General features: G+C 40.4%; 1 protein-coding gene across 4 annotated transcripts in view; it reads right to left on the bottom strand.

The window, feature by feature from the left end:
• The window catches only part of oprm1 (opioid receptor, mu 1), a 31,425-nt gene extending 17,305 nt beyond the window's left edge, over positions 1-14,120 (bottom strand). For all 4 annotated transcript variants that reach the window (XR_005637197.1, XR_005637198.1, XM_039784922.1 and 1 more), the window contains exon 1: positions 13,382-14,120. Coding sequence is in view for 2 of the 4 variants with exons in the window: in XM_039784922.1 (XP_039640856.1) it covers positions 13,382-13,638 (257 nt within the window). In the remaining 2 variants the exon portion in view is untranslated. The remainder of the gene's footprint in view (positions 1-13,381) is intronic.
• Between the last annotated feature and the right edge of the window lie 767 nt (positions 14,121-14,887).

Below are 14,887 nucleotides of genomic sequence, written 5' to 3'. Positions count from 1 at the left end.
TTAAATAAACATTTCCTGTGAGTTTGTGTTGCCTGGCACGCTGTTTAATGTGTCAGATTGAAAATATTGCTAACAGATATTAAGAGACTAATAACGTGATTGGACATTTAAAGCTTCCCTATAAACACCAGTGTTAGCTTTGGGTTTCTATATTTGGAACACGCCTGTAGTGAATCAACAATCTTGTCATCATGTTTCAACAAATGTCAAGATGAACCCTACACATTTGCGGGTCAACAGTTTGGAACAGAAGCTGATATATTTTCATGGCTTTTCTTACACAGCAAGATAAACATAATTTGTCACTAGTATGCAATGCTGGCTGGTGGATGTGTAGCCCTGTATGATTCATGGGCTGCTGCTGCTGGGTGCGGATAAACCATTAAGGCCTGGTTGCAGAAACAGAGGCTGCTCATGTGAACAGACATCTGTATGCCTCTGGCTCCGACCAATAACACTGTCCATGCACACTGTGCGGAGCATGATGGATTAGGTTGCGCAGGGAGCAACTGTGTGCATGTCTGACTACCAGGCAGATTCTGAGATTTGTGCTTTTACTGCATGTATGTAATATTCATGTAAGGCGTGTGTGATATGAGTACATTCCTCAATCACAGTATATGGATTTTTATAGCATGATATCGATATTTATATATACTGCACAATATCAGGATATCATCACATTGATGATCATGTAAAATCCAGTATTACCATGAACAATTTTGGCTCATTTATTTGCAACATAACCCACAATGACCTCAAGCACCCAGATATATTACAATGGGATAGTCAATGTGATGTAAACATTATGGCAAAATATCAAGATTGTTAGCAACTTAATATTGTCTTCATGTTATTATTGCCATATACCTCACCCCTAATTATGTGTAATTATAATACAAACATTAGGGGTAGTAGTAATAGCCGATAACGGTCAGATATCTTTTTTACCAAGACCTAATAGTCTACAGCCAGTCTAGGGCTTTGACTCCAAACTTCGTTATTCGAATATCATTCGAATATTTAAAAAAATAGTAATATTCGAACGAATATTAGGCAGACCTTAATATTCGAACCTGTTATGGGCATTATTTTTTGTACATGTGTTTGCTTGTAAACTTTGTTTTCAGTTCAGATTCCGAGGCTTTTTGACGCATTTCAAATTGTAACCTCACGTCGCGGCGATGCATGTCTCTCGGCTGTGGCTTGGTAGCGTTGCATTCCCCCTAATTCTCAAAGAAGGCTGAGGCAAAGCTGGCTTGCCCAGGGCCAGGCCAGCTCAGCGGCGTCCTTCTCCTGTTGCGTGCCGCTGTCTCTCCTACCTACACCAGCCCCCGCACCCTGTCCCTTCTCCCCTTTCTACCTGCCTGCGCGCATTGCTGCTGCACATGAGGAGAGAGCACAGGGGGGAGGGTGGGGCTGCTCCTCAGTCACACAACAGAAGAGAGAGGTCACTGTTTTGGCGGCCATAGGAGAGAAATACCTTGCGTGCTTGCTGGACAATAGCCTACTGGCTTGTTATTTATTAATTTTTTTTTTACAGAAAGTCACCAGATTTGTCGCTAGTCGCTTTTGTGAAAAAAAGTCGCTAAGGGCGTCTGAAAAGTCGCTAAGTTGGCAACACTGCCCACACACACACACACACACACACATGCAAGCTCTACGCACACATCAGCACACAAGTATAAACATCAGACCACTTAGGTAGGCTACGGTGAAAGCTCGGAACTTCCTGTCAAAAGCATAGTGTTTGTGTTTAATCCAGGGTCTGACTTATTTTTTTTAAACTTAAGTTTGATACCAATATAGGTCAGGCATTTAATGGTCAAAATAGTATTAATAAATATTCAAATATAGTTGAATATTAAAATTAATAAATAAACAAACTTTGAATATGATTTTTGGGCAAAAGTCAAAGCCCTAACAGCCACGCAGGTGACTCTGAGGATGAATACTCATAGGACAGAAAACCAAACGATAGATGGGATTTGTCATAAAGTTTGATTTCACTATCAAATGATTTTACAACGGTGTCATGAATAATTCCCGTGACCTCAAGTAAAGTGGAACCATTTGGACTTGTCATTAAGAAGTCATAAAAGTTATAAGACCGACAGTGAATGCGGTACCGAGGTGATTTAATGAGTTTTGGACAGATAACGTTAGCTTTAGGCCTGTCTACATGAAAGTGGATAGCAGGACGTAGCAGGGCACTGCAGGGCACTGCAGGACATAGCAGGGCGTAGCAGGACACTGCAGAGCATAGCCGGACGTAGCAGGGCACTGCAGGGCACGGAGCAGGACCACGGCGACAGCTGCAACCATGATTTAGGTGCCACCCTAATCCAAGGAAAACTGCAGGGTGAAAAACATAAGGACTCCTGGAAATAAGTTCCCCAGAGCTAAGTTAGTAATAAGCATTTCTGGGACATGGATGCACACAGATGGAAAGAGAGAGAGAGGAAAGATGAGTTCAGTGTGTCAAAGGAAGTCCCCCAGCATTCTAAAACTATAACAGCATAACTAAGAGCTGGTCCAAGGCAAACCTGAGCCAGCTATATAAGGGTTGGTAGATGAATCTGACGACTATGAAGAGAAGGGGTGCCGTGTCTGCAGAATACACCCTCCCCCGCTGGGCTAGTTGAACGCTGCAACTCCTCACTCCCTAACTATAAGCGTTCTCAAAGAGGAGAGTTTTAAGTTTACTCTTAAATGTTGTGACAGTGTCTGCCTCCTGAACCCAGACTGGGAGCTGGTTCCACAGGAGAGGAGCCTGATAGCTGAAGGCTCTGGCTCCCATTCTACTTTTACAGACTTTAGGAATCCCAAGTAACTCTGCATTCGGGGAGCGCAGCGCTCTAGTGGGACAATAAGGTACTAAGAGCTCTTTAAGAAACCTCTGGGTCTGCCGGAGGTTTCTTCCTAAAAGGGAGTTTCTCCTCGCCACTGTCGCAATAGCCACTGCTAATGCTTGCTCTTGGGGGAATTATTGGAATTGTTGGGGCTTTGTAAATTATAGAGTGTGGTCTCGAGATAACCCTTGTTATGATTTGATACTATAAATAAAATTTAATTGAATTGAAATTTAAGATATGATGGTGCCTGACCATTAAGAGCTTTGTAGGTCAGGAGAAGGATTTTAAATTCAATCCTGGATTTCACAAGAAGCCAGTGCATTGTGTTCTGCTCATGGGTTTCACAAATGCTCCCCACTTTTTTTGTCATTCATTCTTATAATGGATTTCTATTACTGGCAATATGACAAAAAGAAACAGGGATCCAGTTTAGGCCAAACCCTGATCCTCAGATCCTCATGATGGTAATGGAAACAGGGACCTCAAGAAGAGTTTATCAGCTTGTTGCTTAGGAACTATTGTTTATTGTTAAAAACTATTATATTGCTGAAGATCTTTTACGAAGAATCTCTCTGTGCCCTTGGCCCTAGCCTGAAATCCATATCTAAGTGTAACTGTTGTACACAGCAGTGAAAAGGTCTGGCAGCTTTCAAACTGCAATGACTTTTACTTCAGGACGTCATCAGCTTACCTCTTTGGTTTGTTTTGTTTGCTCATTCATGGCATTTTGCAACAGTGAGCTATTCTTGTGGAAAACCACATTTCAAAAGATAAAAAGACATACGTATGGCTCCAGATAGTTACAAGTAGGAGGGTGTAACAACATCATCATTAACATTTGGAGAACAAATCTGCGATACCCTCTGGTGATTTAAAATGCCAGCTTTGATGAAGAAGGACATGTTTAACCCTACCTGTCATAGAGTATAAAGAGCAGAATTGGGGTACGTGAGTGAGTCACTTTGTAAGTGACAGATGAACAAAAGAGCCAAGAGCACCCATCAATCATGAAGCAGAGAGAGACAAAATCTGTCTTTTTTGTTCCCTCATCTTTAGTTAATCATGTTTCCTTCATTCGGTCCATAACTTTCTCAGTGCAAAACGGTGACTACATTCCTCGAATAATTATTTATTTAATAAATACATTCTTTTATTTTTCCTGTGATTTCTTTAGTCTCCACAGTCAAGGTCTGTAAAATTGTGAGGTTTTATGACCTTATGTAACCGGTCATGAATGAGGGATTTCCTGAGTTCAAAAGAGCAGCTCCTGTTATATCAAGACAGAAGCCTTGGTTATAATCGCTCTTGAAACCCTGGCGTGGACCTACATAGATGGCACGCGCGCTACAAGGATGCGCAGAGACAATTTTGCGTTCGTTGCAGTATTCTCCGAAACGCCAGGCGCCATACAAACAAAATGATCTGTGAATAAGCAAGTAGTAGTAGAGAAGAAGAAGTGAGTGAAGAAAAGGAAAGCAGGCTGCCTGGCAACAGTAGCAAACTTAATGATAAACACAGACGTACCGCCAAACATTGTATTTGTGTAATTATTAACGTCATTGCCGCTTATTAACATTATATCTGCCTCTTAATGTAACGAACGCTCTATAAGGGCCGTTATTTAGCTTTGGCAAAGCGATCTCTCATGTTTTTCCACACTCTCCAGCAAAATGCTTCTTCTTTTCCTTTCCCAGTGTGGTGTCTCTCTTACACATATTTAAGGCCATTTGACTTCCTGTGGTCTGTTCACAAAGAACCATCATACAGATGTTTGTACAGGCGAACCTCCTCGGCCAGTCTTGCCAGCCGACCATGTTGAACTGAAAGCGCAGCGCGTGCTATATTACAAAAATTCAGAGGTGCACGACCACGCGCCGTGAAAACTTGCGGAGCCTTTGCGCTGGAAACGACAGACAAGATGACGTAATTTTATGGCTCACGCACCTCGGGCCGGGAACACCACGGCGACCATTAACCTAGCTTGACAGCACTCTAATTCTCCAGCAGTGTCTAGTGGTGTTAAGAAGCTCATTACTCTTAGACACACACAGACACAGGAAGGACAGCCTAATTACCTCTCTGCACCATCTATTCATAATAGTCTCCCAAACAAGAAATTAGACTCTTTACCACCCTGTTGTGTGCAGATACACAAAATTAAAAAGAGCAGCATGAAGAATTCCCTTCTCTCTGAGTCTCACAATGAGCGGTCAAACTCTTTCGCGCTGATAATACTAACGATCATTGAAATTCAGGCAGCTTTTTGGTAAACGCAAGAGTCAACCAATTAATCTTCATTCAGTTTCACTGATAGTTTTATTGTTGCCGGGGGCGGTTGTTAGGCCCTGAATTATTATTATTCATTATTTATTTTGACTCACTTTGTGCCAGGTGAGTTTGATAGTGCTTGAAAGCAGACATAGTAATTGCAGCGTAAAATCCACAGGCGAGCGTCAATTATCGAGCTGTCCACTTGTCACTGGTTAACATCAATCGAGTACACAATGGCTGCATGTTCAGCGCTGTACAGCTGTTAGAAAACTGAGGTCAGAGCGTCCAGCCTCAAATGTTTACAGCTTGTGAAGAGGTTAACAGAAGGATGTGCCAAGCACTGTGCACTAAGCACAAACACACACAAAGGAAGGCAACTCTAATATACTGATGTTACTCTGGGTTGGTAAATCTAGAACTCACATCTATAATGCATGAGGAAGTTCAGGAATACACATGAAAGGTATCCACACTTTTCTTTCGTCAAAGAGAAGCTTTAAAATTAAGTCAGTGATCCCGGGGGTTGATTTCCTGTGATTTTTCTTGGTAAAAAGAAATACTATGCATACCCAGTGACTAATTTGTGTTAATGAGGGGAATGCCATTCTCTTTTATCCCACTTATTTCCTGTTGATGTATAGTGTGTAAAACAATTCTAGGAATTAAAATGCATTAACTCTAAAAAAAATTAATTAAACAGATCTTTTGTTTTGCATAAAGTGTGGCTGTTTTAAGTCTATTTTAAAACAATACTGACATGCCCGTATGTACATTGAAAGGATTAGCTGTTTTGTTTGCTGTAATTATTCCTCCTGTCCCTTCCTAAAGTGACAATTTGTCCCCTGTCACTTATTTTTTATCCCCATCACATTGAAATTGCTTCAAGAAATGGCCTGTATGGACTCGAGAAACTGAAAAATGTAGTTTGCTTGCAATCAATACAAGCACTAGAAATGATTTTAATCTCTCTGAATTGTTTCCGATCATTAACCTGGCTGTAGGCAGGACATTAAAAGACTGCAGGTCAGTTGTTTAAAACTCAGCCTGAGAGTATTTGTCATGTTGGGGAATTGGAGCCACAAGAAACCCATTAGAGACAAACATTTGTGAGGATCTATGACATTTGTCTTGTGAAGTAGATTGTGTTGACTCCTCATCATAACATCATATTTCATGTGACTGGGTTCAGACTCTCACACAACCAGCAGGGACACAGCTGTTTGAAAGTTACTTTGACATCAGAGAGGATGGTCATGGAAAATTTGGTAAGAGGTAACAGAGTTATACACGGTCACATTTGTTGTGCTGCTGCAGTACATGCGGTACAAACAGTAGTTTACAGCATCCTGGTGTTCAAAAGCTTCTTAAGCATCCAAAGTTGTAGAAATGCTTCACCTGCTGAATGTGACCAACCAGGTACAGCTGCTCATCTAGCTGGATGGTGGCTGGAGGCAGGGGTTTGGCGTGGTGGTGGAGTCATTTTGCAATCATCATGCTCAAAACGCCTCACGGTGTTTCCATGGTAACAGGAAGCACTCTGCACTGGCAGCATATTTCTTGTGGAACCCAGCGGTTTGCTGTTCAACCGCGAATTGATTTTTCCAATAGAGCATGCAGATCTCTGGTTGTGTTTGCCAACACTCAGTTTGCGGATGTAAGTGTGGAGCGAACAGACGAGGGACAGAGAAACAAAAGGAAAAGTACAGGGAGATAAAGAGTGAGAGGAAACGTTTTATGGCTTTAAGGTTATCAGACAGTAAGGGGAAAAACATCTCACATCAGAGTTTAAAACTACATTTTCATTTAACAGTAAATATCCACTGTGTGTTATTAGCTAAAATGCTGTTAACTCGCGATGTGCCGACAGAGAGAAAAGACCAAAAGACAGGCAGAGAAAAGAGAGAAAGACAAAGAGGTTGATGCATCCTATTGACCCTGATGGATTGTGGTTGTCAGTGGAATGAGACACATCCTTTACCTTCCTCCCAATTCCCTTAAAACTCTAAGTCAGTCGAAATCCACAAAACTTTTCTCGGCCACAAACATGCTCACAACCGTGCATGCCTGCACACTTAACACACACTGCTGGCTAAGTCAGTACCATTTCAGTACCGCCGAGAGAAGGCAGGGGACGGGTACGTCATCCTAAATCTGTTGCCACAAAACAGTCAAGGATGAGAGAGCTAAAGGTCCAGTAATGCCCTCACATCTATTATCTGCTATGTAAATAGACTACTTTGGAATACATAATGCGAGCTTGTGTACCAACTCATACATCATGAACACTCTTGTACCCTTGCCAGACAGCTGCAGACATACTTCAAAAGGTGATTTGACTACCGTATGCCCAGTGCTCTCCCTTTGCTTTCAACACTTCATTTTGTTTCTATGGAAGTGCCATTGGCAGGAGGTAACAAATTACATTTACTCTAGTTAGTGTAACAAATGTTTTTGAGAATTCTTAAAAAGAGAGAGGCTACATGGGTGGACTGGTTATAGTGGGACAGGACAGTAAGGCGGAGTGGACTGGCTATAGTGGGACAGAGAGGCTGGGTGGACTGGTTATGTTATGCTTTGAGAATGAAGTAGCAGAGAAGTTGAACATAGAGCAGACTCAGATGTTTAGACAGCTGAGTACAACAACAAACTCACTTAGGCTATTTTTTGTAACTCATTCAGATGAGAACATGTGAGTGTGTTGCCTAGCAATGTAGCATCCTAATTTCTGGTTCACTCTAGTGGGGCTACAATAAGGAAGGCAGTTATATATTTCAGATATATCAAATATTTAATAAGTATATATCAAACCCGGGAACTGAGTGATGTCATCTTACTAGTCTGTAAAGGCTACTTTGACATGTTTTATAGCCTGAAAATGTTCTTTAATTTAATAGCTCTATCATATATCATCTCCCCTTACTTTACTCTGAGTCCATTTCAACAGACCTACTTTTTTTACTTTTATCTGAGTACTTTTGTCTTTGGGAAATGTATTTGAAGTAACAGTGCTTTTACTTGAGTAAAATATTCTAGTACTCTTTTCGTCCGTGGCCCAATGGGCAGATCTGCCATAAGTAATTTGAGGTAAAACACATCCGGCATAGATGTTTGCATTCTTCAGTAAAATAGAACTATTTCGAGAAGCGTTCAGACTGAAGGGTATGATGTGTGCAGTCGGGCAAATGAGCATTCGCATCTGCCCGGAAACAGTGGATAAGTGAGGAGAATTCAGAATCAATTTCCAAGCCATTTAAGCACCTGTTTGACAGGTTCAGCGCAGCAAATCCTCCACACAGCCACTCTTCACTGATTCTATCAGACCTACAAAGTAGGCAAAAGTCCGTAATTACAAGGTGGAAAAATGAAAAAGGACCACTCTCACCTTAACCTCAATCCTTCTCAGCGTTCTCATTGCTCACCATCAATCTTTCTCCCCTCAAGTCTCCACTCATGTCTAGCTTTTTTCCAGGTTCATCTGTCCTCATTCTAGTCATCCAACTTTCATCTACTCAGTGACTTTTATTACCTGCAGGCTCATCTAGAATGACGTACCATCATCTGGGTGCTATCATCTAGCATTTGACCAACATACTTTAACAACATAATTTAACAAAAATTAGTTAAAGGCACCACCTGTAAAATCCACCTCAGTGGGCTGATGTTATTAGCACAATAGGTGATGTTCGATGTAACTGCCTGAAGTGTATTCATATTCTGAGTTGTAACTTAAATTGTTAATATCAATATCAATGTATGAAAATGGGAAAAATCTGAGACTTTTACACTAATAGATCTTCCTAATACTGAGTTATGGCTTCCTGCAAGTCCTTAGCCAACTAGTTTCTCTAAGTTAAAAAAGAGAGTTAATTTATTCTGTGAAATGACCTTTTCTTTCTTGTGAGATCACAAGAAAGAAAAGTGGCCAGGGACATTTTTCATTTGTGCACCACTAATTATGTATTAGTATCTCTTACTCCTTGTGACAGGTTATTAAAGAGAATAAAAGCTCCTCCTGTGATAAGATCTTGAAAGTATGACGTTTGTTTGAAACCAAGTTTTAAATTTCAATTAATGAGATGTCGACATGTTAGCTGAGCGAACATGAAAGAAGAGGAAGCAGTGGGGGTCATATTGGAACAGTTTAAGTCTTTAAGATGAAGTTGAAGCAGTGCCGCTGCTAGCCATTTTGGTGCCCTAAGCACAATTCCTTTATGATTCCCCTCACCCCGAGAAAAAAAACGTTTGTTTTTGCAAGTTTAACGTTTTATTACCAAACATATAACTCAATACCAATAACACAATAGCAGCATCACAATGTAACACCTAAGAACAGTAAAACTAAAAAGGAAAATCAACTTTGTAAACACAGTACACAGAACAGCCAAACAATACATACACACAAGTATTGGGATGTGCAAAATCTTTGTAGAAATTAAATAATCATCCATAAATACAAACTTAAAAGCAGAAGTATAAAAGTAAGAAATATTCAATAAAGCAAAGATTTAGAAGCAGAAAAGTCACACAATTTTACTTTACTTTGTAAACACACTATGTAGAACAGCTAAAACACACACATTCAAGTATTGAGAAGTGCGTAATATTATCAAAATAGAATAGAACAGAATAGAATAAATCTTTATTGTCCACCGGGGTGGAAATTTTTCTTTGGCTCACCAGACATACAAAAAATAAACATACAAACATGTCAAACATAGTAAATTGAATATATAAAAGAAGAGAGAAAAAAAAAAAATAGATATATATATAAATATGCTTAAAATCATTGGGATCATTAGGATAGCAGCTCATATTGATGTTATCACTTGGTTTGGTTGATGATACTGATGGCATTTGGAATAAAGGATTTTTTAAAAATGCTTTTTTTAAAATAAAAATAAACCAAAGATTTTCCAAAATCAATCAAATCAAATAAGAAAAGCAGAAGAAGTGCTTCAGATAACTCAAAACCAAAACACAATAGCAACATCACAATATAATACTTAAGAACAATAAAAAGAGAAAGTAAAATCTTCACAGCTTTGCTGACTTTGTAAACATATTATGTAGAATAGCCAACACAAACTACACATTTGAAAGTGCAAACTGAGTCTACAGACTTGCTGGCCGGCTGGGGTTGATGTGTGCCTGAACTGCTTGTAGATGGTTGCTCTTCCTCTTGGCCACGTACTCCTCCTTGTACGTATCTCAGCATTGACCCTGCATTAATTTAGAAATACGAAGAAAACGGATCAGTATAGAAAGAGACAAAATATTCAAACAAAGAATCTTATACCGAAAAAAATTATAAACTTTTAAAACTGAAAGCATGCAGCCAAGGAGCTACTTATTTATTAACTATTTGATAAATCTAATCTAATATACAAGCATAACAGAATGAGTTGCAATATTGCACACAATTCAACAATAATGTTTGCTTTATATCATTCATAATGACATTTTATATTTATATGTTACCTGCAGGAAAAAAAGCAAAATTATAAACCTTACACAAGACTACATTTCTGAATCTTAAACATTATCTTACCATTTAATTGGATACAACTTAAATATGGTTACGAGAGCATTGTGTCTAATACAAAACGTTTTTCTATTTCACTGGCAGATGTCGTCCATGCCTTCACATCCTGACATAAATGCAATCAAAATGCCAGTTCATTTTGTCATGTAGCTTCTGTCACATTAGTTCACTTTATCAAGAGCTATTTTCTGTCCCACTGCACATCCACACCTCACCTAATTTGTGTGAGAGACTGTAGCCTATATTCTATTGAATGACAATCCTAAAGATGGTCGTGGGTTTTTTATGCATTGCAAATGCCAAAATATGCGTTCTCAAATGACGCTATGGCTAAACTTTACTAAATGCCTGGCTAAAGACTATTAATCGCACGCTACACGGCAATGATGGTCTGAAGCAAGAGGAATTGTTAGCCTACCTTGTGCACTGACTGCTAACTGTTACTGAGAAAGTATTGACCACTGTCGCGTCAAAATAAACCATAAACTACTGCTCAATATCTGCATAGATAATGTTTAACGGTAAAATCTCAATTTAGCTTGCACCTAAGTTATAACATATTTGAGTTTGCTAACATTAGCAATAACGTCAGCTAGTTCGAAGAGTATGCAGGCTAACCATTACATTAGCAGCAAATTTCCCCTATTTAAGAATGATTAAACATGGACTTACCTGCAAGTGTTGCACGGGCATTCAACTTCTTTCTTTCTCTGCTCCTGACTCCTGCTGTCTTTTCGAGGCCATTTCCAAAAAAGTTGACTTAGACAGAGAAATGAGATTCAGCCTTAGCCTAGGCTACTGTCAAACTTCGTCAGGCACAATCCAACAGACCACTGAGATAGGGAAGGGCACCCACTGGGAGCTTGGGAAGTTCAGTGTGTGTGTGTGTGTGTGTGTGTGTGTGTTTGTAACCATCGGTACTTTCTTGAGCAATTAAATATATCTATTGTTCTGCCTGTTTTGTGATATACATGCCTAAAAAGTGCCTAATATTTCTATACTGAAATAAAATCGGCATTATAATTATTATGACTATGATGATTTTTCATTAGGCTATTTTTGGTGCCCCCCTCAGCACTTGGTGCCCTACGCACAGCGTGTGAGGCGCGTGGTGGGAGCGGTGGCGCTGAGTTTAAGAGACAAAAGAATACTCATCCTTTGTATACAACCAGCAATGCTGGAGTTAAGTCTACCTTTCAGCACATCAGTTGTATGGCATCTGCTTGTTTTAAAAGCATTTCCAAAACTATTTAAGGCCTCTCATCTAATTTACATGAAATGTAGAATAAACATACATATGTATTTTCTTGTCTTTGTTTTTGGTAGTTGTTGTGTTTGGTATAGTTTCATCATCCAAACGACTGTGATTTACTTTTGTCGGTTCTGCTTCGTGGAATGGATGATTAGGTTAGACTCAATGTTTTCTGTTGAGATGCTGAAGCATTGACGTTGAGCTATTATTGTGGTAAGCTAGTTTGATTTTGCAGTAGTACACACTGTATAGAGTTTTCGTTTTAATTACATTTGAACTGATTCCAAACTTTGGACACTTTCTGTCGTTTTCTCCAGCCCGTCTCTTCTCTTAGCCCCTCACTATTTACGCTCTTTCTTCATTTTGTAATCTGCGCCGTCAGTCTTCATGGCATATGCGTCGCCAGCAGCATCAGCCCGGGGTGCGACAGTAATAATCATCCTTGTGGAAACACCATCAGCGATACAACTTTGGTAACATTGATTAAACAAAGCTTCGAGGCAAATCATTTGGCATTGAGGTTTTTTAGTAATCGAATTATTCCAGTTACTCGAGGAATCGTTTCAGCCCTACCACAAATGTTAATGCAATAGACTGGGGGCGCTGTTTAGCTGGCACATTGAATTGCCAATTGAATAAAGAGACCACAAATCCATGGCAAAATGAAATGCAATTGATTAAGATTTAATTCTAATGTTTAGTCAAAATAATTTAAACTGAATTGAGGATTGCATTGAAACTTTGCATATTGAATTGTCAATTTCGAAATATATATTCAAATTGAATGACAAAATTGACAATTGAATTGACAATTGCAAAATGTAAATGCCATTTAAATAAAGAGAAGAAAAAAAACAATACAAGGGAACACAAGCCACTGAAGCAACCGGGCTGGAGCATATGAAGACAGCAGCATCTGACTGGATTCATGGTGCATAAAGTTTTTGTTTAGCACTCACATGGGAGGGATATGCAGCATCCTCACATCGGTGCGATTTGCCAGTTTAGTGTTGATATTGTGGATGAAAGAGACACAGAGAGAGCAAGTGTGTGCTGTGTCTGTATATATAAGACATCTAGTATTCCTCTGTTGTTATGGCTATTCGCTGTTGTTGTGTAAAACCAGTTCCTCTCCATCCCCTCGCTCGGAGCAACTTGCTGCGAGGTTGGAGGCATTTTACGCACGGTAGCTGAGCTGGCAGTATTGTCAGCAACGCATTCACATGGTCTCCCTCGGCCTCATCAACACCCTCACACACAAACACAAACACACACACACACACACACACACACACACACACAACTGTATGGTTAATACAGCAACAGGTTGTCGTAGAGTCCTTTCCAATCATGTTAGAGAAGGATCTGTTTAAAAAGAGTAAAAGGCCTAATTATGCGCAACACAGCTGAGAAAACACATACACATACATCAGTGTTTTTGTAAGTACTTTGCTGTCTTACCTTACGATGATATACATGACCAGCACGTTTCCAACTAGCCCCACCACGCACACTATCGAGTAGAGAGCGGTGATAACAATCGCTATGATAACCGGGTTGGTGTCGTCTTCCAGGCTGTTGGTCAGTCCCCGATCCCCGCGGCATCGCGCCTCCGCGAAGCTCGTGGTGTTGTCGTCGGTGAAGTTTCCACAGAAGCTGCTGTTGTTGTAGAGCTGGCTCCGGTAATTCGCGTCCGAGCCGTTGCCTGCGGTCTCCATGGTCCTCGTTCGGTATGTGCCGTACTGTAGGTGCTGTGCGCGTCTTTCGACTCCCCTTGGGTGCCCGTCGGAGACTCGGTGCCTGTGATGCCCCGCTGAGTGCTTGTCTGGTGTTGGCTTAAAGAAGCGCTGCGTGTCAGGCGCGGGACGGACCGTCGGTAACGTTAAATCTCACAGTGTGGAAGAATGTTGCCGCGTGTGATGAGGGTATACCACCTAAAGCCTAGTTTACTAACAACCCTCGCGCGGCACAGCGATCCTGCACAGAGCAGAAGCAGGACGTGAAAATGAGTTAGTTCGCTCTCTTTCTTCATTCGTCCCTCGGTTCCTTCCTCTCTTCTTTCCTTCCCCCCTTTTTCCTATACTTCATTTCCTCCCTTTCGCTCAGATTTTCTTATTGCTTTGTTTCCTACGTTTTTTTATTCCCTTCCTTCCATTCTTGCTTCTTTTATTTTTCCTTCCTTCTCCCTTTTCTCCCTCACTTATCTTTGTTCCTTTTCTCCTTCTGTCCTTCCTTTTCTCTTCCCCTTCCTTGCTCCCATCCTTCCTTCCATTAACCCCTCCTTTATTGCTTTTCTCTTTCCTTGATCTTTTCCTTATTTCATTCCTTCCTCCTTTATTTTCTATACTATACTTTTCTTGTACCATCAGCTTCTCCATGAAGTTTTAATTAGTACTCATCATTGTTCTCTGTGGATGGACCGTCTTACAGTTAAGAAGAAATAGCCATCTCATATTATTCCCTTTTAAAGCCCTACTGTTGAAGCTTCCAACTACTTCAGCATTTTTTTCTGTCATTTAAATCTAGTACACATCCAGTAACTTAACTTTAGGTATCCCTCATTTATACTAATTAATGTTGACAAAACTGGTTTCAGGTACTATGCCCCTTTTAAATTGAATGAAAATGCCCTCAAACTAGAGTCATACATTCCTCTTGGAGATTTTTAAAGGTCCAATGGCATGAAAATTTCACTTTATCAGGTTTTTTTAACATTAATATGCGTTCCCCCAGCCTGCCTATGGTCCCCCAGTGGCTAGAAATGGCGATGAGTGTAAACCGAGCCCTGGGTATCCTGCTCTGCCTTTGAGAAAATGAAAGCTCAAATGGGCCGATCTGGAATCTGCTCCTTATGAGGTCATAAGGAGCAAGGTTACCTCCCCTTTCTCTGCTTTGCCCGCCCAGAGAATTTGGCCCAACCATGAGAAAGAGAGAGGCATCATGGCTTGCAAATGAGCAAAGTGGCAG

Source organism: Perca fluviatilis, chromosome 19 (genome assembly GCF_010015445.1).
Source record: "Perca fluviatilis chromosome 19, GENO_Pfluv_1.0, whole genome shotgun sequence".
NCBI lineage: Eukaryota > Metazoa > Chordata > Actinopteri > Perciformes > Percidae > Perca > Perca fluviatilis.
This window is presented reverse-complemented; position numbering and strand designations above follow the sequence as displayed.